A 20,019-nucleotide genomic window follows, 5' to 3' on the forward strand; every position below is an offset into this window, starting at 1 on the left:
GGTGCCAACTTGGGCCAGTGAAGCAACGTCCTCCACAACTAGGCTGAAGAACAAAATGACAGCAACTTGTCTGTTTCCCTTCCCCCAATTCCCCAGCACTGTTCCCATCCCCCCAATTCCCCAATAAAAAAATCTTAAAAAAAAAAAAGTTCATGGCAGCATTATTTTAGTGCAAAACAATACAAAACAAAGCCCTTGAAATAATATGCATGTCCATCAACACAGGAACTGACTAAACAATGTACATCCATACTATGGAATAGTATGCAGCTATAAAAAAGAATGACTTTCATCTAAGGGTGCTGTCTAGCCTGGTAGCCATTAGCCACGTGTAGCTATTGAGCACTGGAAATGTAGCAAGTTCACACTGAGATGTGTTGTGAGTGTAACACACACACTGGACTTTAAAAGCATTAAGAAAAAAAAGAATATAAAATCTCTCATTAATAATTGTTTATATTTACTGGCTATATGTTGAATGATAATATTTTGATATATTGGGTTAAATAAACATATTATTAAAATTCATTTCAACGGTTTCTTTTTACTTTTTTTTTTTTTAAAGATTTTATTGGGGAATTGGGGAAGAGGAACAGTGTTGGGGAATTGGGGAAGGGAAACAGCCAGGTTATTGTCCTTCAATCTTAGTTGTGGAGGGCGCAGCAAGCTCAGCTCCAAGTCCAGTCGCCATCCGGCCACCCATTGGCAGCTAGCAGCTGCTCAGCTCAAGATGCTGTGTTCTATCTTAGTTGCGGGTGGGCATAGCCCACCATCCCATGTGGGAGTCGAACCAGCAACCTTGTTATTAGGAGCATGTGCTCTCACCAGCTGAGCCATCCTGCCACCTGTTGGCAGCTCAGCTTGGGCACAGCTCACTGGCCCATGTGGGAATTGAACTGGCGACCCTATGCTCAGAGCTCGTGCTCTTAACCAACTGAGCCACTTGGCCAGTCCGCTCACATTATGTTTGTATTGGACAATCAGTGTTGATCTAGCAGGATGTCCATTATATATTAGGAGAAAACATTAAATCATGAAGATATACATTTATATCTATTTCTATATATATATGTATCTATACATACATGCATACATATACACACATATACACAAATGTGTGTATATATAAATATATACATATTATGAACCTATAAATATATATACATATTATGAATTCATTTAAAAAATAGAAAAAAATCCCTACATATATTATGTATGTGAGTGAGTGTGTGTGGGGGATGAGTGTGTGTCTCAGTGTGTGTGTGGAATGTGTTTGTCTGTGTGTGTGTGTGTGTGTGTGTGTGTGTGTGTGTGTAGGTATAGAAAAAAGTATGGAAGGATACAAACCAAACTATTAACCCTTATGTGGTTGTGACAGGGAGAATATAGACAGTAAGGAGCGGGGGAAATTACTGTTTTTATTTGGATTGTTACGCTTGTATTGCTTTTATAGTTGAGAAATTAAAATAAAAGATCTCTAAATGAATTTCTTTAGCTTGTCATATGCCAGGCACTACGGTGCTAAGCTCTGGACATATGAAGATGAAAACAATGACTTTGCTTTAAGAGGAGCTCATAATCTAAGGAAAGAGACAAAAGACTCAACAATGACTTTGAACTGTGTTGGGGGCCGATGGAGCATGAACAGGCATCTGCAAGGTATGGGGGGGGGTCTCTATTTTATTCTCAGGATGTGGTCAAGGGGTGTGGGCAGAAAGTGTTTTGTGAAGGAGCTGATTGAGTTGGAGCTGAATCGTGTTTGACACTGGTTTTACAGGAGAGGGTTTGAAGGGTATTCCAGACAGAAGAAACTAACTTTTGGAAGACAGAGATGCAAGAAATAGCAAGAGGCCTTTGAAAACTGCCAGATTACGTAAAGGAGGGGGTGGTGGTAAATGAAACTGAACGGGTATAGTCCCTATCTAGAAAGGATTTTAGATCTAATGGGAGGGTTTTAATTTAGTGCTAAATGCTTCGAACCTCCCTTATAGAAACAGAGAATGACATGATTAGATTTGTATTCTACAAAGATCCTTCTTGCTGCAGAGTGTGCAGAATATAGGAAAGACTGGGGAAGCAACAGTTTCTGTGCTCAAAGAGCTTAGTTTACTTTGGAAGATACACATGATAAACAGCATTTATCAAGTGCTTATTTTTTAAAAAAACAATGAGTGTGTACTTAAAAAATAATATTATATATTAGAAAAAAAAGCAATGAGAAGACTTTGAAGTATTATTCCATATAGGGAGGGACTAGATTTGCATTTTAGATTACTGTCACTATTATGTGGAGAATGGATAGAACAGGGAAAGCCTGCAGGCCTAAGATCAATTAGGATGTTGTTTGAGTCCTCTAGGTGGCCAGGATTTAGGGAGAATATGGGAAGAAACAGGTTGGGCAACTTCTTGCTGAATACTATTACCTACATTAAATTTGCATATATTAAAGACAATTTGTGTAAGGTGCATATTAATGCTGAAGCAGTGAACACCCAGTGTGAGAGATCTTTGTATAGGAGTGAGATGGGGATCATGGGGAGGATTTTGGATTTTGGAGCTACCTAATATGGGTTGAAATCACTCACTAGATCTGTGGCTTTTAATGAGTCATGTCATCAGGTAAAAACTCTACCTTCTTGTTGTGGTCTGAACTACCATCATCTACAGCCTGGAATACCACAGTATTTTAGTATTCTGGTCTCTCTGTTACTGGCCTTGCTCTCTTGATCCAATTCCTCACAGACTACCCAAAGTAACACTTTAAAAACACATTATATTCCTCTGCTGAAAATCTTTCCATGGCTCTCCATTTCACTGTTTATGTAAATAACCTATAGGACTCTCTACCATTTCTCTTTCTCATCTCCTACTACTACTCTCCTTTCACCACCAACTCCCCCTCCAGCCGGAGGCTTCTTTATTGTTCTTCAAATACAGGAGGTGGCCTCCTGCCTCAGGTCCTTTGCACTTGTCTTTCCCCTGTGCTTGAAATGCTATTCCCGACTTATTTCCACTGACTGCTCCTGCATCTGAAACTTACTCAAATCCTCAGTGAAGCCTTCCTTAACTACTCTGGTTCAAATTATACTATAAAAGGCCATCTGGAAAAGACATGAAGGAAGGATGGGAGTATTATCATGTGTATTTTACTTATCTGGATTACTGTAGTTCCTCCCAGAACATAGGAATTTTTGTCTTTTTACTTCCCTGTTGTATCTCCATAGTCTAAAACAGTGCCTCGCAGATAGAAAACTCAACAGATGTTTAATTACACTGATAATGCAGCTAACAATGACAAAACACTAAATAGGCCAGGCCTAGTTCCAAGCATTTTACATATTTAACCCTCACAACTAGTCCCATGAAGAAAATACAAATGACCATCTTTATTTTACAGAAACGAAGGAATGGAGGAAACTGAGGCTCAGAGAAAGCAAGCAAGCCTCCCAAGGTTATACAGCTTCGTTAAGTGGAGCGGCGATTTGAGGAATGAAATGAATGAAATGCGATTTGGCAGTCAGCGCAGGACTGAAAATTGACACCGTGGGAACCGAAACTATCGGTTTGTGGGAGCGCGTACAACACGGGGCGCGCAGCTCACGCCCTGCAGCCGAGGTCTCAGGAGGACGTGAGGGCGCTTTGGGAACTGCGAGGCGGCGGCTCCAGCGAGCCACCACCGACCGAACCACCACTACCAGCCGCCGCCGGGTCTCCCGCCGCCTGGAAGCAGGAAGTGGCAGGGGGCGTCGCGCGGGGTGACGTCACTATGGCGCCGGCGGGGAAGGGCGGGGGAGAAGGAGGAGCGAACCGGGCTTGGGGGGCGGCTGCACAGTCTCCGGGATCCCCAGGCCTGGAGGGGGGTCTGCGCGCGGCCGGCTGGCTCTGCCCCGCGTCCGGTCCCGAGCGGGCCTCCCTCGGGCCATCCCGATGTGACCAGGCCCAGCGGAGCCTGAGCAAGGAGCGGGTCCGTCGCGGAGCCGGAGGGCGGGAGGAACATGACATCGCGGAGGTGAGGAGCCCCGAGGGGCCCGGCGCGGGCCTCGGCCCGGCCCCCGCCGCGTTCGGTCAGCCTCGCCCGGGAGGGGGCGCCCCGGGCGGACTGCGATCGCCCGCCCGGGGTCAGGGGACAGGCGGGGTCCCCCCCGCTAAACTCCTCGCCCTCCCGGGGCCGGGGTCCGGTCCCACCTCGCTCCCACCCCTTGGGTCTCCATTCATTTCCTGCCTCCCGGAGTTCCGGCTCCCGCAGCCTAGGGGATGCCCGTCGGGACGGGGGCAGGTAGAGCCGCCTCGGGAACCGCGGCCGCCAGCGGCCCGGCTCGGCGCCGCATTCCTGACCCATTGCCTCATGAGAATTGCCTCATGGTGATTCCGAAATAAACCCCGCTCGCTTGGGGAGGCTCCTGGGCCCGGGACGCGGGAGGGAAGAGGCGCGGCCGGGCCCCCGACGGTGGAGCTGCTCGAGGGCACTCTGCCCGTCGCGCGCCTTTGGGGGCTTCACTCGGGATCCCCGACCCCTTTCCGTGCGTCTTTGCATCTCCTTCCCCCCCCCCACCCCGCCCCTCACGTGCCAGAAATGGAAAAACTGACTGTATCTGCAGCTATTAGAAGTATTTCCTTCCTCTGCAATATTCGCTTTGAGAGATGGGAGGGAAGGGAGTTGTATCTCTTCTAGTCATTTAATCCTTGACCACAGCCTTAAACGTCAGGTAACATTAATCACCCTCTTTTTTACGGGTGTGGAAACCGAGGCTCAGAAGTAACAAGCTAGTAAATGACAGGATTTGTACCTAAGAGTCAGAAGGAGGATTAGTGAATTAATGAGATCCTTTGAAAGGTCAGGGTAATAATACTAATAGCTAACGTTTATTAAGCTGTTACTGTAAGCCGAACATTTAATCTTCACTATAACCCTACGAGGTGGGTACTATTATTCCCTTTCTAAAGATGAGTAAACTGAGTTTCAGAAGTTAGGCAACTTGCCTAAGGTCACTCAACCAATAAATGGTAGAGCCAGAATCCCCAATGTTAATCACCATGTTGCTATTACTTTATAACTATTGCTAATCATTTTTAAGCCTTAATTTTGTTGTTAAACAGTAGGGTGACCTATTGTTTTCAGATGGTGTGATCTGCTTTATGTGTAGTCACTCTGTATACACCATTCACATGTAAGACTCATTGTTCATCCTTTTCTTTGGTTGCCCTGTTATGGTCACCGTCTTAGACATTTGAAAAACCGTTTAAGCTGTTGGGGTTGTTTGAATATGAGACTTTTCAAAATATTAGAATGTCGTCTCAAAATCCACCTGCACAATCTTCATTGATAGATCTGGAAGGAAAAGAGTGAGAAACAAGAAAACGGGACACTTAGGAAGTGAGTGACTGGGACAGGTCTGTTGGCAAGTGCTCACAGATCTGGGTAATACATAATTGCAATTCAACAGAACAGTGTATAGCCTCAAATGTAATTCTTTAGGGAGCTTTTAAATAAAACAGTTGTCTATTCTCTAATCTGTCAAATAGTCATTGAGCCTTTTGTTCCTTGTGTCTGCTCTTCCAGACAAGTAAGGATCTGCTGCTTTTGGAGACAAAAGACGGGGCTGGGGGTGGGTAAGGGGCAGGGTGGTAATAGACCCTACATTGTCCAGCGTGTTAGCCTAGAAGCAGGGAAGTGTGGGGATAGCCAACCAGCAAGTGGTAAACATGACCGTTTGAAATGGAGTAACCCCTCCTCTCCAGCCCTCCCTCGCTCACCTGTTATAAAAAAGAAATGTGTGCCACCAAAAAAGTCAAATTATGAACATAACACACATCATTGGGAATTACTATTTTTCAGATTGTAGATCTGCTTCATTATTTTTAACCTGCTTAATTGAGGTATAAATGACATGCAATACATTACATATATTTAAGTGTACAGTTTGATAAGTTTTGACATATGTATACACTCGTGAAACCGTCACCACAATCAAGATAAGAAACATATCCATCACTGCTTCAGATGGTTCCTCATGTCCTTTATAATCCCTTATTTGTCAGGCAACTACTGCTCTGCTTTGTGTCCCTATATATTAGTTTGCATTTCCTAGAATTTTATGTAAATGGAATTTTAAGGCTGGCTTCTTATGCTCAGCATAATTATGTTGAGATTCATCCATGGTGTAGTATGTGTCAAATAGTTCATTACTTTTTATTGCTTAGTAATACTCCATTACTGCTAATTGTTGATCCATCCCCCTGTTGATCGACATTTGCATTGTTTCCAGAGTTTGGCTATCACAAAGCTGCTCTGAATGTTCAGGTACAAGTGTTTGTATGGACATACACTTTCATTTCTCTTCAGTAAACACTTATCAATGGTATGGCTGGATCAGACAGTAGAGGTGTCTTTAATTGTTTCAGGAATTGCCACACTTTTTCAGAGCAGTTATACTGTTTACATTCCCACCAGCAGTGTATGAGAGTTAACAGTTCTTCCACATACTCATCAGCAGGTGGTATGGTCAGTTTTGACAATTTAGCCATTTTAGTGGGTGTGTCATGGTATCTCATTGTAGTTGTGTGTGTTTTTTTAAAGATTTTATTGGGGAATTGGGGAAGGGGAACAGTGTTGGGGAATTGGGGAAGGGGAACAGCCAAGTAGTTGTTCTTCAGTCCTAGTTGTGGAGGGCACAGCTAGCTTAGCTCCAAGTCCAGTTGCCATCCGGCTGCTCCTTAGCAGCTTGCGGCCACTCAGCTCACTGTCCCGTGTTCAATCTTAGTTGCGGGTGGGCATAGCCCACCATCCCATGTGGGTCGAACCGGAAACCTTGTTGCTAAGAGTGCATGCTCTAACCACTGAGACATCCGGCCGCCCTCTCCTTTTAGTTTTAATATGTATTTTCTCTGGGGACTAATCATGTAGCCCATCTTTTCATGTGCTTATTTACTGTCTGTATATCTTCTTTGGTGACATGTCTATTTGATAAAATATTTTCCCTCTTTTTTATTTAGTTGTTTGTTTTATTATTGAAATTTGAGAGTTCTTAATTCTGGATACTGGTCCTTTATCAGAATTGCAAATATTTTCTTTTAGTCTGTGGCTTGTCTTTTCCTTTTTTTTTTTAACTAAAAGCTCAAAGTTTTAATCTGAATTTTTCTGTCTTTTCATTTTCTTTTAACAGTGTCTTTTGAAGAACAGAGGTTTTTAATTGGGTGAAGTCCAGCTTATCAATTTTTTTTAAATGGATAATGCTTTTGGTGTCATTTCTAAAAATCTTTGCTTAACCCAACGTCTCCAATGTTTTCTCCAAGTTTCTAATCCACTTTGAGTTAATTTTTGTGTATGGTATGAAGTGTGGATATGTATTCTGTTTTTGGCATAGGGATGTTCAGTTGTTTCCGCAAGATTTGTTGAAAAGACTGTCCGTGTTTATTGAATTTGCACCTTTGTTGAAAATCAGTTGTCCATTTAGATGTGGTTCATTTCTGGACTCTATTCTGTTCCATTGATTTGTCCGTTTGTCTATCCTTTCGCCAATATTACATGGTCTTAATTATTCTAACTTTATAACAAGCCTTGAAGTCAGATAGTGTTAGCTTCCACCTTTGTTCTTCTATTTAAAATTATTATTTTATTTTTTTATTGGGGAACAGTGTGTTTTTCCAGGACCCATCAACTCCAAGTCAAGTAGTTGTTTCAATCTAGTTGTGGAGGGCGCAACTCAGTGGCCCATGTGGGAATCGAACCAGCAACCTTGGTGTTATGAGCCTGCGCTCTAACTACCTGAGCTAACTGGCTGCCCCTCAAATTATTTTTAACCCTAGTATTAATTCATTCAACAAGTAGTTATTGAACCAGGCAGAATAAAACAGTAAGATAGGCAAAGATTGCTGTTCTTGGGGCCGAGAGAGTAGACAAACATGTGAATAGATAAGACAATTTTAGGTAATAAGTAATAACTGCTGGGAAGGAAAAAAAAACGAATGTGGAGAATGTGGTTAGTTTTGATGAGGGATTTAGGAAAGGCGTCTCTGAAGAGGTGATCATATGAGCTGACTCCTGAATGACAAGTATTATTCTGAGTTTTGTTTTGCTTAATTATCAAAGTAATTATTTTTGATTCATGTGTTAGGATTTAGCTTTTGTATACATTCAGTAATTAAACTGGCAGTGTGTTCAGTGTACTCATACCTCTCAACATCATAGGTAGGGGAAGGAAGGCATGGAGTAATTAAATGACATTTTCCCAGGTACTTTAGCGGTGGTAGTCCTGAATTTAGATTTTGAGATTCCTTGTCTGCCTTCCTCTGCCTTGTTCAGCTGGCAAGACTGGCTGTATTTTCCGTCTTCCTTCAGAATATGGCACATCCTTTATATTTGCTTTTGTTCCTGCGAAAGATACTGTACAATGACTTGAGCTGAGAGGAGCCGGCAATTTAGCGTGTTCTGAGACGCTTGGCTTTTGGTTTATCTCTTGCAGGTCGAGTACATTTTGTCCCAGGCTCTGCCTGGTGGCCCATGCTTTTTTATCTCCTGTGGGAGTGAATAAACTTGCCTTGCTGAAAAATTACAGTTCTTGGTCTTTCCAGTTGAAACTGGGATGTCTTTATTAATGTCATGGCCCAGTGTAAGCTCGGGTGTTTGGCCAGAGCTGCCCAAGTGCAGGGGCCACGGCTAAGGTTACTTACCCTTCTCACACATGGTCAATGTGGAGACTGTTAGTGAGTCGCATCAAGATCCTGGAAAAGCAGAGCCAACTCATGTTTGTATTTGTTACTCTACAGAACAATAGAGGACACTGTGCTTATTTCTCTTTCCCTTTGGGGAGCACAAACAGCGCTTGCTATTCAATGCTGACCTTTTTAAGGAAAGGAAAGGCAAATAAGGAAAGGAAAGGCTGATAGGGGGAAAAAAATGGATTTACTTGCAAGATGGTGTTGGAGGAGAACTCTAGGGATACTCTGGGAAGACGGACAAGTGGGTCCCAGAGCAAATTCAGCCTGGAACGTCCCTGGAGGCAAAAACGACAAAACTGAAGTCATCCTACTTCCGGTACATCATGAGAAAGCAGGGCTTTTTGGAAAAGACAATACTGCCGGGAAACATAGAAGGCAGCAGGGAAGGAGGAAGACCAAATGTGAGACGGATGGACTCCATAAAAGAAGCCAGAGGCATGAGTCTACAGGAGCCGAGCAGGGCTGCTGAGGACAGGATGTCGTGGGTATCACGCATTCACAGGGTCGCCAGGAGTCGGCTCCGACTCAATGACTTGTAATACACAAAGGCAAAGACTGATGTTTGGCAGGTTCTGTGGGAGTTGTAGACTGCCACCAAGGGCTTGAGACTCCTGAAATGGATTCAGACACTCCCAAAATGCTGCCCAGTTCATGACTGAGTGTTGGAAGCTTGTGTGCATTTAACAGACTTGTACGTTCCATGGTCCTTGGCAACACTGAAATATGGAAGATACAATTCATGTTTGCAAAGAGCATTGAATTTAGAGAGGGAGGCAGACTTGTACACCAGCCTCATGAGTTTGATGAAGATAGTACCAAACTGAAGTTGAAATCCGTCACTATAGAATATACTGTTTAGAATATATATATATATATGCTTGTATCTGATGCACATATACATACACACTGTATATATCTGTCTATACACACATACAATGTGTTTATTTAAAAGATAATGGACTATAGAGCCAAGTCTTCATTATCCCATTGACCCACTTGTAATGAAACATGGATCCATTCAAGAACCATTTATCGTGGGATTACTAGGTGTCAGGCAGTGTGCGAGGCATTGGGTGGTCCAGGTTTTAGGAAGCAGCAAGTGTGAAAGTGCTGATGTGGGGGAAGTTTCTGGACTGCTTGAAGGACAGAAGGGAGGACGAGGAGGAGCTGTGAGACTGGGAGTGTTAGTGGGGACTATTGCATGCAGGGATTTTGAAGGTCCTCAGAGCCATGTGGGCCACGGAGAGGAGTTGGGGTTGTATTTTAAGAGCAGTGCCAAACCCTAGAAGGATGTGATCAGGGCAGTGGCATGAGCTGATCTGTTTAAAAATATCCCTCTGGCCGCTGTGAAGGAAGGATAGTTGGAGGGAGGAGTGGACTCAGGGAGAGCAAACAAGCAAGAGAAGGCTTTGAACTAGGGTAGGAGCCATTCGTGGAAAGACTTTTGGAGGCAGTTTCCCTTTATTGCCTTGTCATCAGGGCAGAGATGCTGATCCATGAAACTCCATGAGAATGGAGTGATTTATAAAGATACCATTAAAAAGTTACTTAGAACGCTTGTCCCTATTGACTGCCCTGTCTCCATGACTTATCCTTTTCTTATAGAATATTAAAATTTAATTAGAAAAGAGGAAAATTCTTGTAATCTGCAGAAAGTACCAAACTATAAACTTTCTCCCCAAGGACAAAGATAATGATTTTTCTGGCGCAGAGGGATCTACCCAGTATCACTTTATATTTAGGCAAGAAACTGAAATTAGACTTCGGATCCCCAGTTTAAACTCCCTTTTTAGCATAGCAGCCTTGAGAGTAAGTTCCTAAAATTATTGGCCGGCTTGATTGTGGGGAACCACATCACTGGGGGAAAGGAAAGGGATGCACAGATAAAACAAAATATTCAGCATCAGTGTATTTTCTTTTTGGTTCATCAGCACTTTTTTTAAAGACTCACTTGACATAAGTATAAGTTCCTAGCCTCAGAGAGCTAAGCCTTTGCAGAATCTGCGTTCACTGATGAGAGAATTTGATTTTTGGTGTGATTTCCCGGCATATATTGGGCTGTCAGAAAAGTCATGACGCATTTTTACAATGAAAAACAGAAAAAATACGTCATGACTTTTCCGACAACCCAGTAGTTTGGCTCGCAGGCAGGGATTCTGTCTTTCGCGTCTTCCAGCCCCCTCAGCACAGGGCTGATGTGTTTGAGACATTTATTTTGTTTTTGACATTGATTTGAGGCTCTTCTTCACAAGTTTTGTTTGTTGCTGTTGTTTGTGGTGATGATGATGGTGGTGGTGGTGGTGATGATGGTGGTGGTGGTGGTGATGGTGTGTGTGTGTGTGTGTGTGTGTGTGTGTGTGTGGTCAACTTTTTCTATGAAATGGGTGGTACCCACCTGGGCCATGTTATGACCTGACATCCTTAATAAATAATAGACAATGCCCAGAGGATGACAGGTGACAAGAGCTTGTCAGGAGCTGGCAGATTTGCAGACATTAAGAATGAGCATGAGGAGGATACTTTTGCTCCCCTTCCATTCTCCCTGTGACTTTTGCTCCACGTCCCTCCTTTGCGTGTTTAATCCTGCCTGGTTTTTCTTCAGCTCCCTTCAATTCATTCATTCAACAGCCATTCATCAAGTGCCTACTGTATACATGGGGAGGACTGTTTCTTCTCCTCCTGTCTGGACCCACTATATTCATCACCTTATTGATAAATTCAGATGGAATTATGCTAATTTGCCTTTCCCCCTCCTTTTAGATAATATAGGTGCATTTACATAACTTTTTTTTTATATATAAAGTAACCCCCACTGTTTGCATTCCTACTAGGTGGGAGAGGGGGGTGGGGCTTAGAGGTACGTGGCCTCAGTACCCAATATTACAAGTGTTTCTAATCCTAGAGGCCAGCCCTATAATGTAATGTCAATTCTATTAATTCCACTGTTCTTCACCCTCACTAAGATCTCAGGGGTTGAATGAGCTCTAACTGCTCTAACTGCTCCTGCATACTGCAGATCACAAAATTGTAAGTGATTGGACACAAGGATTAAACATATAATTGGGAAAGAGTTTTTGGTAATTACAAATGCTTTTTGAAGAAAATAGCTAAGGAAGGAGAGTTTACAATATCTCAAAGTTCAAGTATGTGAGTTATGGAATAAAACTTTTAATTTCGAATTATGCGCTCTTTGAAATAATGTAGGGGCAGCCCCTGAGCCATGAAGTTAACTTCATGAAAAGGCCGTGTAACACAAATGACAACCTCTGTCAAATTGGCCTGTGTGAAACTAACATAATTTTGCAGGAGAATATCTTTCCTGCATATCTTCCACCAATAGTAATAATGATAACGATAGTGATAATTAATGTTTGTTTATTAAGCCCTTTCTTATCCTGTCCAGCCCTTGTGCTAAGTGCTGGTTACTGAGCTTTCCCTGTAAACATCACTCACCTCTGTTCACTCTTAATAATATGATAGGTATAATTATAAGTTGTAAGTGAAATAATAGAGTTTATTTAATAGAGGGGTAAAGAGACCACCACCTGCCTTATCTCCTATTCCCAGTCTACCTGATGGGCATCGGTGGTGATTGGCTGGCCTCACCTTCAGCAGTTATCACTTCTAGTACTCAGTCCATTCTTACCCAGTGGGTGGTGCTGAGGAGGAGATGTCCCCTTATCTGCATGCTATGGCGGTAGTTTGAATAAGAATTTCCAAAGTGAATGTCTAGGGCACCTGTGCATAAGCCAAAAACTTGTCCCAAAGGCTCCTTCCTCATGCATTTGGAAACACCTGATTTTGATATTTTAACCGAGAGCCTTTGCCCGCTGACATCTGTGCCTCTTCCTGACCATGGGGGAGTCATCTCTGACAGCCTCCTGTCACACCCCCTAGGTTAGGTGGGGACCTGTGTATCTGTGAACAGAGCCTGAGCTCACCCCAGGCTGCCCTCTTCCTTCCCTTTCAGCCACAGATATTTACTAAGGAATAACGTGTTAGCCCGTTGCTAGGGGCTGGAGGTACACGTTAGGGAAGAAATAGGTATCTTCTCTGCCAATCAAGCCTGTAACCTGGCAATTGTAGAAATGTGTGATTAGAACCCGTGTCGGTATCACCCACAGGGAGCGTGTGGTTCATTGAGGAGGGAGGATGGGGGATCTGATGTGGAGAAAAGCAAGTGGAAAAGCCACATGTGGCATGTTTGAGGAAAACAGAGCGGTCACTAGAACACGAGCTTCAAGTAGGGGCCACGCCTTGCAGGGTCTTGTTAACATCAGTGACTTTATTGCATTGTATTCTGACTGAAAACTAAATTTCTAGTTCAAAAGGTGAAACTCTGTGGGCTGGTCTGTGCTAAGCATTTTATGTGTATTAATTTATTTCCGTCTCACAACAGTACTGTGAGTTCAGTTTTTCTAAGCATGGCAAGAAACCCAGAAGCCATAAAGGAAAAATCTGATACATTTAACCATGCCCAGATGAATTTCTTTCGGGGGGGAAAAAAACACTGCAAACAGAGTAAAAAGGGAAAAAGGCTAAGACAAATATTTGTCATGCATATAATAAAGGATTATTTTCTGGTTCTATTAAGAGCTCCTTTAAGTCAGTATAAAAAAAAAACATCTAAAAAAATTAGCAATGACAAACTGGCAACTCACAGAAAAGGAAAAAAAAGAGTGGTCTGAAAACACGAAAAAGTGCTTAGTTTCACATAGAAATGCAAACTAGAATGGTACAACTTTCCGTGAATCAGACAAAGATGAAAAAGCTTGTTAATATATGTACCATTGGCAAAAATGAGAGAAAACAGGGACTTTCACACTCTGTTTGTGGAAGTTGAAACTGGTCCCTTCCTTTGAGTGCAGTTTGGCAAATTTGTCAAAGTAAAAGAAAAAAAACAAACTTGACAAAGCAGTTTTATTTCTAAAAATTTAACTTATAGATATACTTATAAAAGTGTGTAAAGATGATTGTAAAGGATGTATCCTGCTGTGTTATTTGTAATAACCAAAACCTAGAAATAGTATCAATGTTTTAGAATAGGGAATAAATTTTGATTAGAATATTGTATAACTATTAAAAAGAATACACTGATGTTGAAAGATCTTCAGGTCCTAGTGAGTGAAAAAAATCAGAATATTCCATGTGGGTATGTATTTTACACAGGCAGGCATGGAGGCAGTAGTGTGCTTGCACACATGCGCACCTAGATAAGTAAGTATATGTGTATGCATGAGACATTTCTTAAAAGATTAAGAAACTGCTAACTACAGTTACTTCTGAAGAGTGCAACTGGGAGTCTAAGAGACACTTGGGCGTTCTCTTTGAATTTCGTACCTATCTGTGCTATTATAATAAATGAATTAAAAGGATTTTAGAAAGTTTATGTTTTTGTTCACAAGATCTGAAAGGATGTTGACGCCATAAAAAATTAGAGGAGCCCAAAGTAGCTGGCTGAGATAAGGAAAGATGAAATGGGAATGAAAATCAGGATAACTAAATAAAAAGATCTTGATGGAAGCAGTAAATATTACACTTGAGGCTGCTGCTATCACAGTGGCAGCGGACAAACCTAAGAAATTCTTTTAGAGCCGATTTTTTTTTTTTAATTGGGTGACAATGTGTTTTTTTCCAGGAGCCATCAGCTCCAAGTTAAGTCATTGTCCTTCAGTCTGGTTGTGGAGGGCGCAGCTCAGCTCCAAGTCCAGTCAGCGTTTTCATTCTAGTTGTGGGGGGTGCAGCACACCATCGCATGTGAGAATCGAACCAACAACCTTGTTAAGAGCACGTGCTCTAACCAACTGAGCCATCCGGCCACCCAACCTTGTTGTTAAAAGCACACACTCTCACCAACTGAGCCATCTGGTCGTCCACCAGCAGCTCAGCAGCAGCTCAGTTCAAGTCCTTGTCTTCAATCTAGTTGTGGAGGGCACAGCTCACTGGCCCATGTGGGAATTGAACTGGTGACCCTGTTGCCCATTGCTCACGCTCTTAACCAACTGAGCCACTCAGTCAACCCCAAGATGTTCATTCTTTACTCCTGTTGAAAACAGTTTTGTAGGGGGTATGTCGGAAGGCTTGTATTTTTGTTCTGTTGGTCACCTTTGTACTTACGCTTTTTGAATGTCCTTAGTCTTCTGTCTTACCCAGTTTTTATTATGTGACTTATCAGGTTTTTCCATTATCCTTTAACACCCATCTATCGCCTATTGCCTGTACGAGTTTTTCTCTCTTTTCTTTCCCCTTTCCCATTTTCTAGTCGCATTATTTCTACTTACAATATATAACCATGTACATTAGTTTTCTATCCTCATTCTCATCGTTGTTTTAGTCTTACATGTACATTTATAGATTCTTAAATGCTCAACGTCAATTATTTTGTGGATGTGGCTTAGTTACCATTTGGTTAGATGAAGCTTACCCTCTAATAGATAGGTCAGGAAAGGCTGACAAGTACAACCTCTTTTAGCTCTTGTATGTTGAAACCTTTTAATGTCTTTGATAGTTGAAGGATAACTTGGCTGGATATAAAATTCTTGGTTTATACTTTCTTTCATTAAGCTTTTAAAAAACGCTGGTCCATTTGTCAACTTGCTGTGTATGTTGGCTTTGAAAAGTCTGATGCTAGCCTAATTTGTTTCCTGTAGTCAAGTTATTTAATTGTTTTTCCTGGATGCCTTGAGGATTTTTTCCCCTTCTCTTGAAGCCTAATAGTTTCATTAGATTGTGTCAGGATGATTGTTCCAGGTAAATTTTCCCAGGTAATATGTAGAGTCACATCGGAGCTGGGATTCGAACCAAAGCAATCTGGCTCCAGAGTCCGTGGTCTTACCCATAAGGCTTTGCCACCACATGCCACATAAAATTCTCAGCCTTGTCACCCCGGGGGTTGGTCGGTCTCTCTCTCTCTCTCTCTCTCTCTCTCTCTCTCTCTAAATCATAAACCTAATATTCTGAAAAAAAATTGTTTCCAAACCCGTATTATGTAATAGTTTTCCCATTTTTTTTTTCTTGGTAGAGGAAGATGTATATGCCACTCAGCTTCAGACTACCACACAAAGTAACAATTGTTTTGCAGCCAAAAGCAAAAAGGATTTAACATTTTTATTAGCTTATATAGGTAGACAAATTGGGGGTTAATGTAAGATTCCCATTGTAATTTTTGAAAAGTTACAAAATAACTGGGAGCTTTCTGTTACCTGGTTGTTGATTCCCTAGGGCTGGGGGGACCTAAGTGGGAACCATAGATCAAAGAAGCTGTGGACAAGATTAAAAAAAAAAAAAGGATAGTTTAAGTAATCATACTGAATGCAAAAGTGTTAGATGCTGGAGTGATAGGATAGGTATACTGTAAATGGAGGTTGAGTTTCCTCTGGGTGAAATTCTATCTTCTGACAAGCTCTCAGAGGGAGTAAAAAGCAAATTAATATATTTTTTTCCTTTTGATATCAGCTTTGTGAGTTTTCTCTGGGACAATCAGAATGATGTTTAGATTTCCCCCAAACTCTAGTAAGATGCTATAAGAAAAATTAAAAATGCAATAAATTTCAGTAAATATAAACAATAGGAATTTCAATAGAATACATCTGGATTCTTGTTTTTTTTTTTTCTGATTTCTTGTCAGAACAGTCCATTTATTATTATGATTGTCAATAATAATATCTGACATTTAGTGCTTAATATGTACTAGATACTTGTATGACTAAGCATCTCAAATTTAACACATACAAAACCCAACATTTGATTTTTCTCTTCACACCCTTTTCATATTTCCATATATGGTACTTCCAACCTTCTAGTTGGCGAGGCCCAAAACCTAGGCGTTATTGTTACTTTTTTCTTTCTTTCCCATCCCAGATGTAACCGATTAGGCAATCCCATTGTCTACCCTTAAAATATTCCTAGTTGGACTTCTGCCATCTTGGCCCTTGTCACCATCATTTCTTGCCTAGGTTATCACAGCAGCTTTCTTTCTTTTTTTTTAAGCTGAGCCATCCTGCCACCTGTTGGCAACTCAGCAGCAGCTCAGCTCGGGCCGGGTCTCGAACCGCTGTTGCTGAGAGCTCGCACTCTTGAGCGAGCTCTTAACCAACTGAGCCACTCGGCCGGCCCCACAGTAGCTTTCTTAACCGATCTGTGTGCTTTCCTTGCACACTAGCTTGAAAGATGATTTGAAAATTTAAGTCAGATCATGTCACTCCTCTGCCTAAAACCCTCCGAAAAAATCAAGGCTGAAGTTTTTACAGTGACCGCCGAGGCCCTACATCATTGGCTTTTCATTACCTCATTGGCCTCAAGTTCCGTCCCTTACCCGGTCTTGATCTTGCTCCTCCCCTTAACTGCTATGCGTCTCCTGCATATCTGCACGTTGCTGCCTCCCTTCTTCCAGGCCTGATCAAATGTTAGTTTATCTCTGAGGCCCTCCCCAGCCACCCTATCTAAACAGCATCTGTTGTTTCTCACTCTCTCTCTACTCCCCTCTCACTGCTTGTCAATAATAATATCGGACAATAGTATCTGACATTGTGGCATTTATCCACATCTGACATTTTATTTATTTTTATAATAGTCTTTATTGTCTGTCTCCTCCATCATAAAGAAAGCTTCTCGAGGACAGGGATGTTATTCTATTAACTGTTTTGTTCTCAGTGCCTGGATGCCTTGCCTGGGATAGGTGCTTCGTGTTTGTTGAATGAATGAATTTAATAAGCCTTCTCTTTTATTATCCCGGTTCATTCTTTTAAAAAAGCTTTAATGAGATGTAATTCACAGATGATACAGTTCACACATTTAACGTATGTAGGTCAGCGGTTTTTAGTATATTCACATATTGCAAGGATCACTACGGTTGTAGGACGTTTTCTTCATCTCAAAAAGAAACCCTATACCTGTTAGCTATCTGCTCCTCCCTTTAAGTAAGTACTAATCTATTTTCTGTTTCTGTGGACTTGCTTATTCAGGACATTTCACATCAATGGGATCATGTGACATATGGCTTCTTGTGTCTGGCTTATTTAGCATCTTTTCGAGGTTCACCCAAATTGTAGCATTTATCAGTACTTCATTCTTTTAATGGCTGAATAATGGTCAATCGTATGGATTCTCATTTTATTCTTAAAATGAACCTAAGAGCTATCATTTCCATTGTTCAGATGAGAAAACCTGAGATGGAAACTTGCCCAGGTCCCAGCACTAGTAAGAGCTCAGAGGTACACTTAGGTTTGTGTGATCAGAGCCCTAATCATAACGCTGTAGGACTCTCTGTCCTCAACACGCGATTTATGACAGCTCTTCCTTCACCCTTGCGCTGCCTTTCTCCTCTACTGTTGTAAAACACTGTAATTGGGCCAATATTTGTTGAGCAGTCTCTTGATTGTCAGTACTGGGACTGTACCTTGAGTATTGACTTACTGTTCCTGGGAACATTGAATTAGCCTATAAAGGCCCAGGATCATTTGACATTAGAAATTACTCTTTGTACCACAAATGGTGGCTTGGAATTCATGAGGGAGAGAGACCTTGCTGGAAACTAGAGGAAGTTTTATTTATTTTTTCTCATGAAACTTTGTTTTAATGAGTCTCACAATTCAGTGACAGATTTTTGGTCATGTTGTTGCCATTAAAAGTACTGATTTTAAAAACTGCCACACACAAAAATAAACTGAATGGTCCACAGAATATTCTCCTTTACTTCTGCAGGTTTTACGATGTGTTGTAATCATTAACTGGTCTTTTACTATTACACTTAAATGGCCAATTGAGACAAACAGTTCTGAGACCCGTTAGGAATTTTTTTTTTTTTTAAGATTTTTTATTGGGGAATTGGGGGATGGGAACAGTGCTGGGGAATTGGGGGAAGGGGAACAGACAAGTTGCTGTCGTTTTTTTGTTCTTCAATCTAGTTGTGGAGGACGTTGCTTCACTGGCCCAAGTTGGCACCATCATTGCGCTCTTCCCGGGCGAGGCAGATCAGTCGCCGGCTTCTGGACGGCCGCTCACTGCGGCTGCTGGCCGCTCACGCTGGCTGCTGGCTACACACGGTAGCCCATGGCAACCCACTGCAACAGGGGCTGCAGCCTACGCCGCTGCCAGTGACTCACGGCAGCCCAGCTTCAGGTTGAGCTGTTGTTCAACATCTTAGCTGTGGAGGGCAGTGTCACTGGCCCTCATAAGTGGGATCTGAACCGGGGCCCTCTGGCGTCCCAAGCCAGCTCTTAACCAACGTGCCACTTGGCCGGCCCCTGTTAGGAATTCTTTGAAGCAGATGCTACCCACGGTGGATTTCATTATTTGTGTGTTTTTAAAACTTTTCATTTTGAAATAATTTCAAATTTACACAAATGTTGCAAGAATAGTACAAAGAACTGTTTACTTTTCATCCAAATTTACCAGTTAACATTGTATCACATATGCCTCCTCCCCCCAACACAGTATATATAATTTTATTCTGAACTATTTGAGAGTTAAGTTGCAGACAGATGCCTCATTACTCCAAAATACTTCTGTATTTCCTAAAAACAAGGACACACACACATAATCACAGTACACTCATCAAAGTCAGGGACATTTACATTATAATAGCACCATCATCGAATTCCTAGCCCCCTTTCAAATTGTTTCTGTACCGTCCTTTATAGCAAAAGACAAAACAAATGACAACAGACAAAAACCCTCTCTTCCCTTTGTCTCCCTTCCCTCCGGTCTATGATACAGTGCAGAAAGAATCGTGCATTGTATCAATTGTGTCTTGTCATTGGCCTGTAATCTGGATAGTTCTTTGGCGCCCCTCCCCACTGCACGGTTTTCACAAATTTTGAAGAGTTTATGCCACTTAGTTGAATGTCACTCATTTAGGGTTTGTCTGATGTTCCTCATAATTAGATTAGGCAATGCATTTTTGGCAGGAATATCAGAAATAACACTGTGTTCTTCTCGGTGCATGATGTCAGGAGGCACATGATGTCAGTTTCACCCGTAACTGGTGATGTGCACTTCCACCAGTCGGCTAAGATAGTATCTGTCAGAGTCTCCAGTGTGAACTTCAATTAGCAGTTTTTGCTTGTTAATTAACAAGTAATTACTAAGCATTTTCTGGGGAAGTGCTTTGAGTTGCTGTCAATATCCTGTCTCCCCGCTGAAATGTTCACTCACTAGGTTTAGTATCCATTGATGATTCTTGCCTGAACCACATACTAATATGCTGGTTACCAAATGGTGATTTTCTGTTTTTCCTTCCATAATTATTATATGTGATTCTTTGTGATTCTCTTGGAAGGAGCTTTCTCTTTCTCCCCGTGT

The 20,019-nt window shown here is 42.0% G+C and overlaps 2 protein-coding genes across 2 annotated transcripts in view; one reads left to right on the forward strand and one right to left on the reverse strand.

The window, feature by feature from the left end:
* The window catches only part of LOC109382227 (60S ribosomal protein L6-like), an 11,059-nt gene extending 7,136 nt beyond the window's left edge, over positions 1-3,923 (reverse strand). The window contains exon 1 of the mRNA XM_019641573.1: positions 3,809-3,923. Coding sequence (XP_019497118.1) covers positions 3,809-3,923 — 115 coding nt within the window. The remainder of the gene's footprint in view (positions 1-3,808) is intronic.
* PTPN11 (protein tyrosine phosphatase non-receptor type 11) overlaps positions 3,792-20,019 on the forward strand; it is a 79,757-nt gene continuing 63,529 nt past the window's right edge. Inside the window, 1 exon segment of the mRNA XM_019641630.1 lies at positions 3,792-4,009. Coding sequence (XP_019497175.1) covers positions 3,996-4,009 — 14 coding nt within the window. The 5' untranslated portion in view covers positions 3,792-3,995.

This window comes from Hipposideros armiger, unplaced genomic scaffold (genome assembly GCF_001890085.2).
Source record: "Hipposideros armiger isolate ML-2016 unplaced genomic scaffold, ASM189008v1 scaffold_62, whole genome shotgun sequence".
Classification (NCBI taxonomy): Eukaryota; Metazoa; Chordata; class Mammalia; order Chiroptera; family Hipposideridae; genus Hipposideros; species Hipposideros armiger.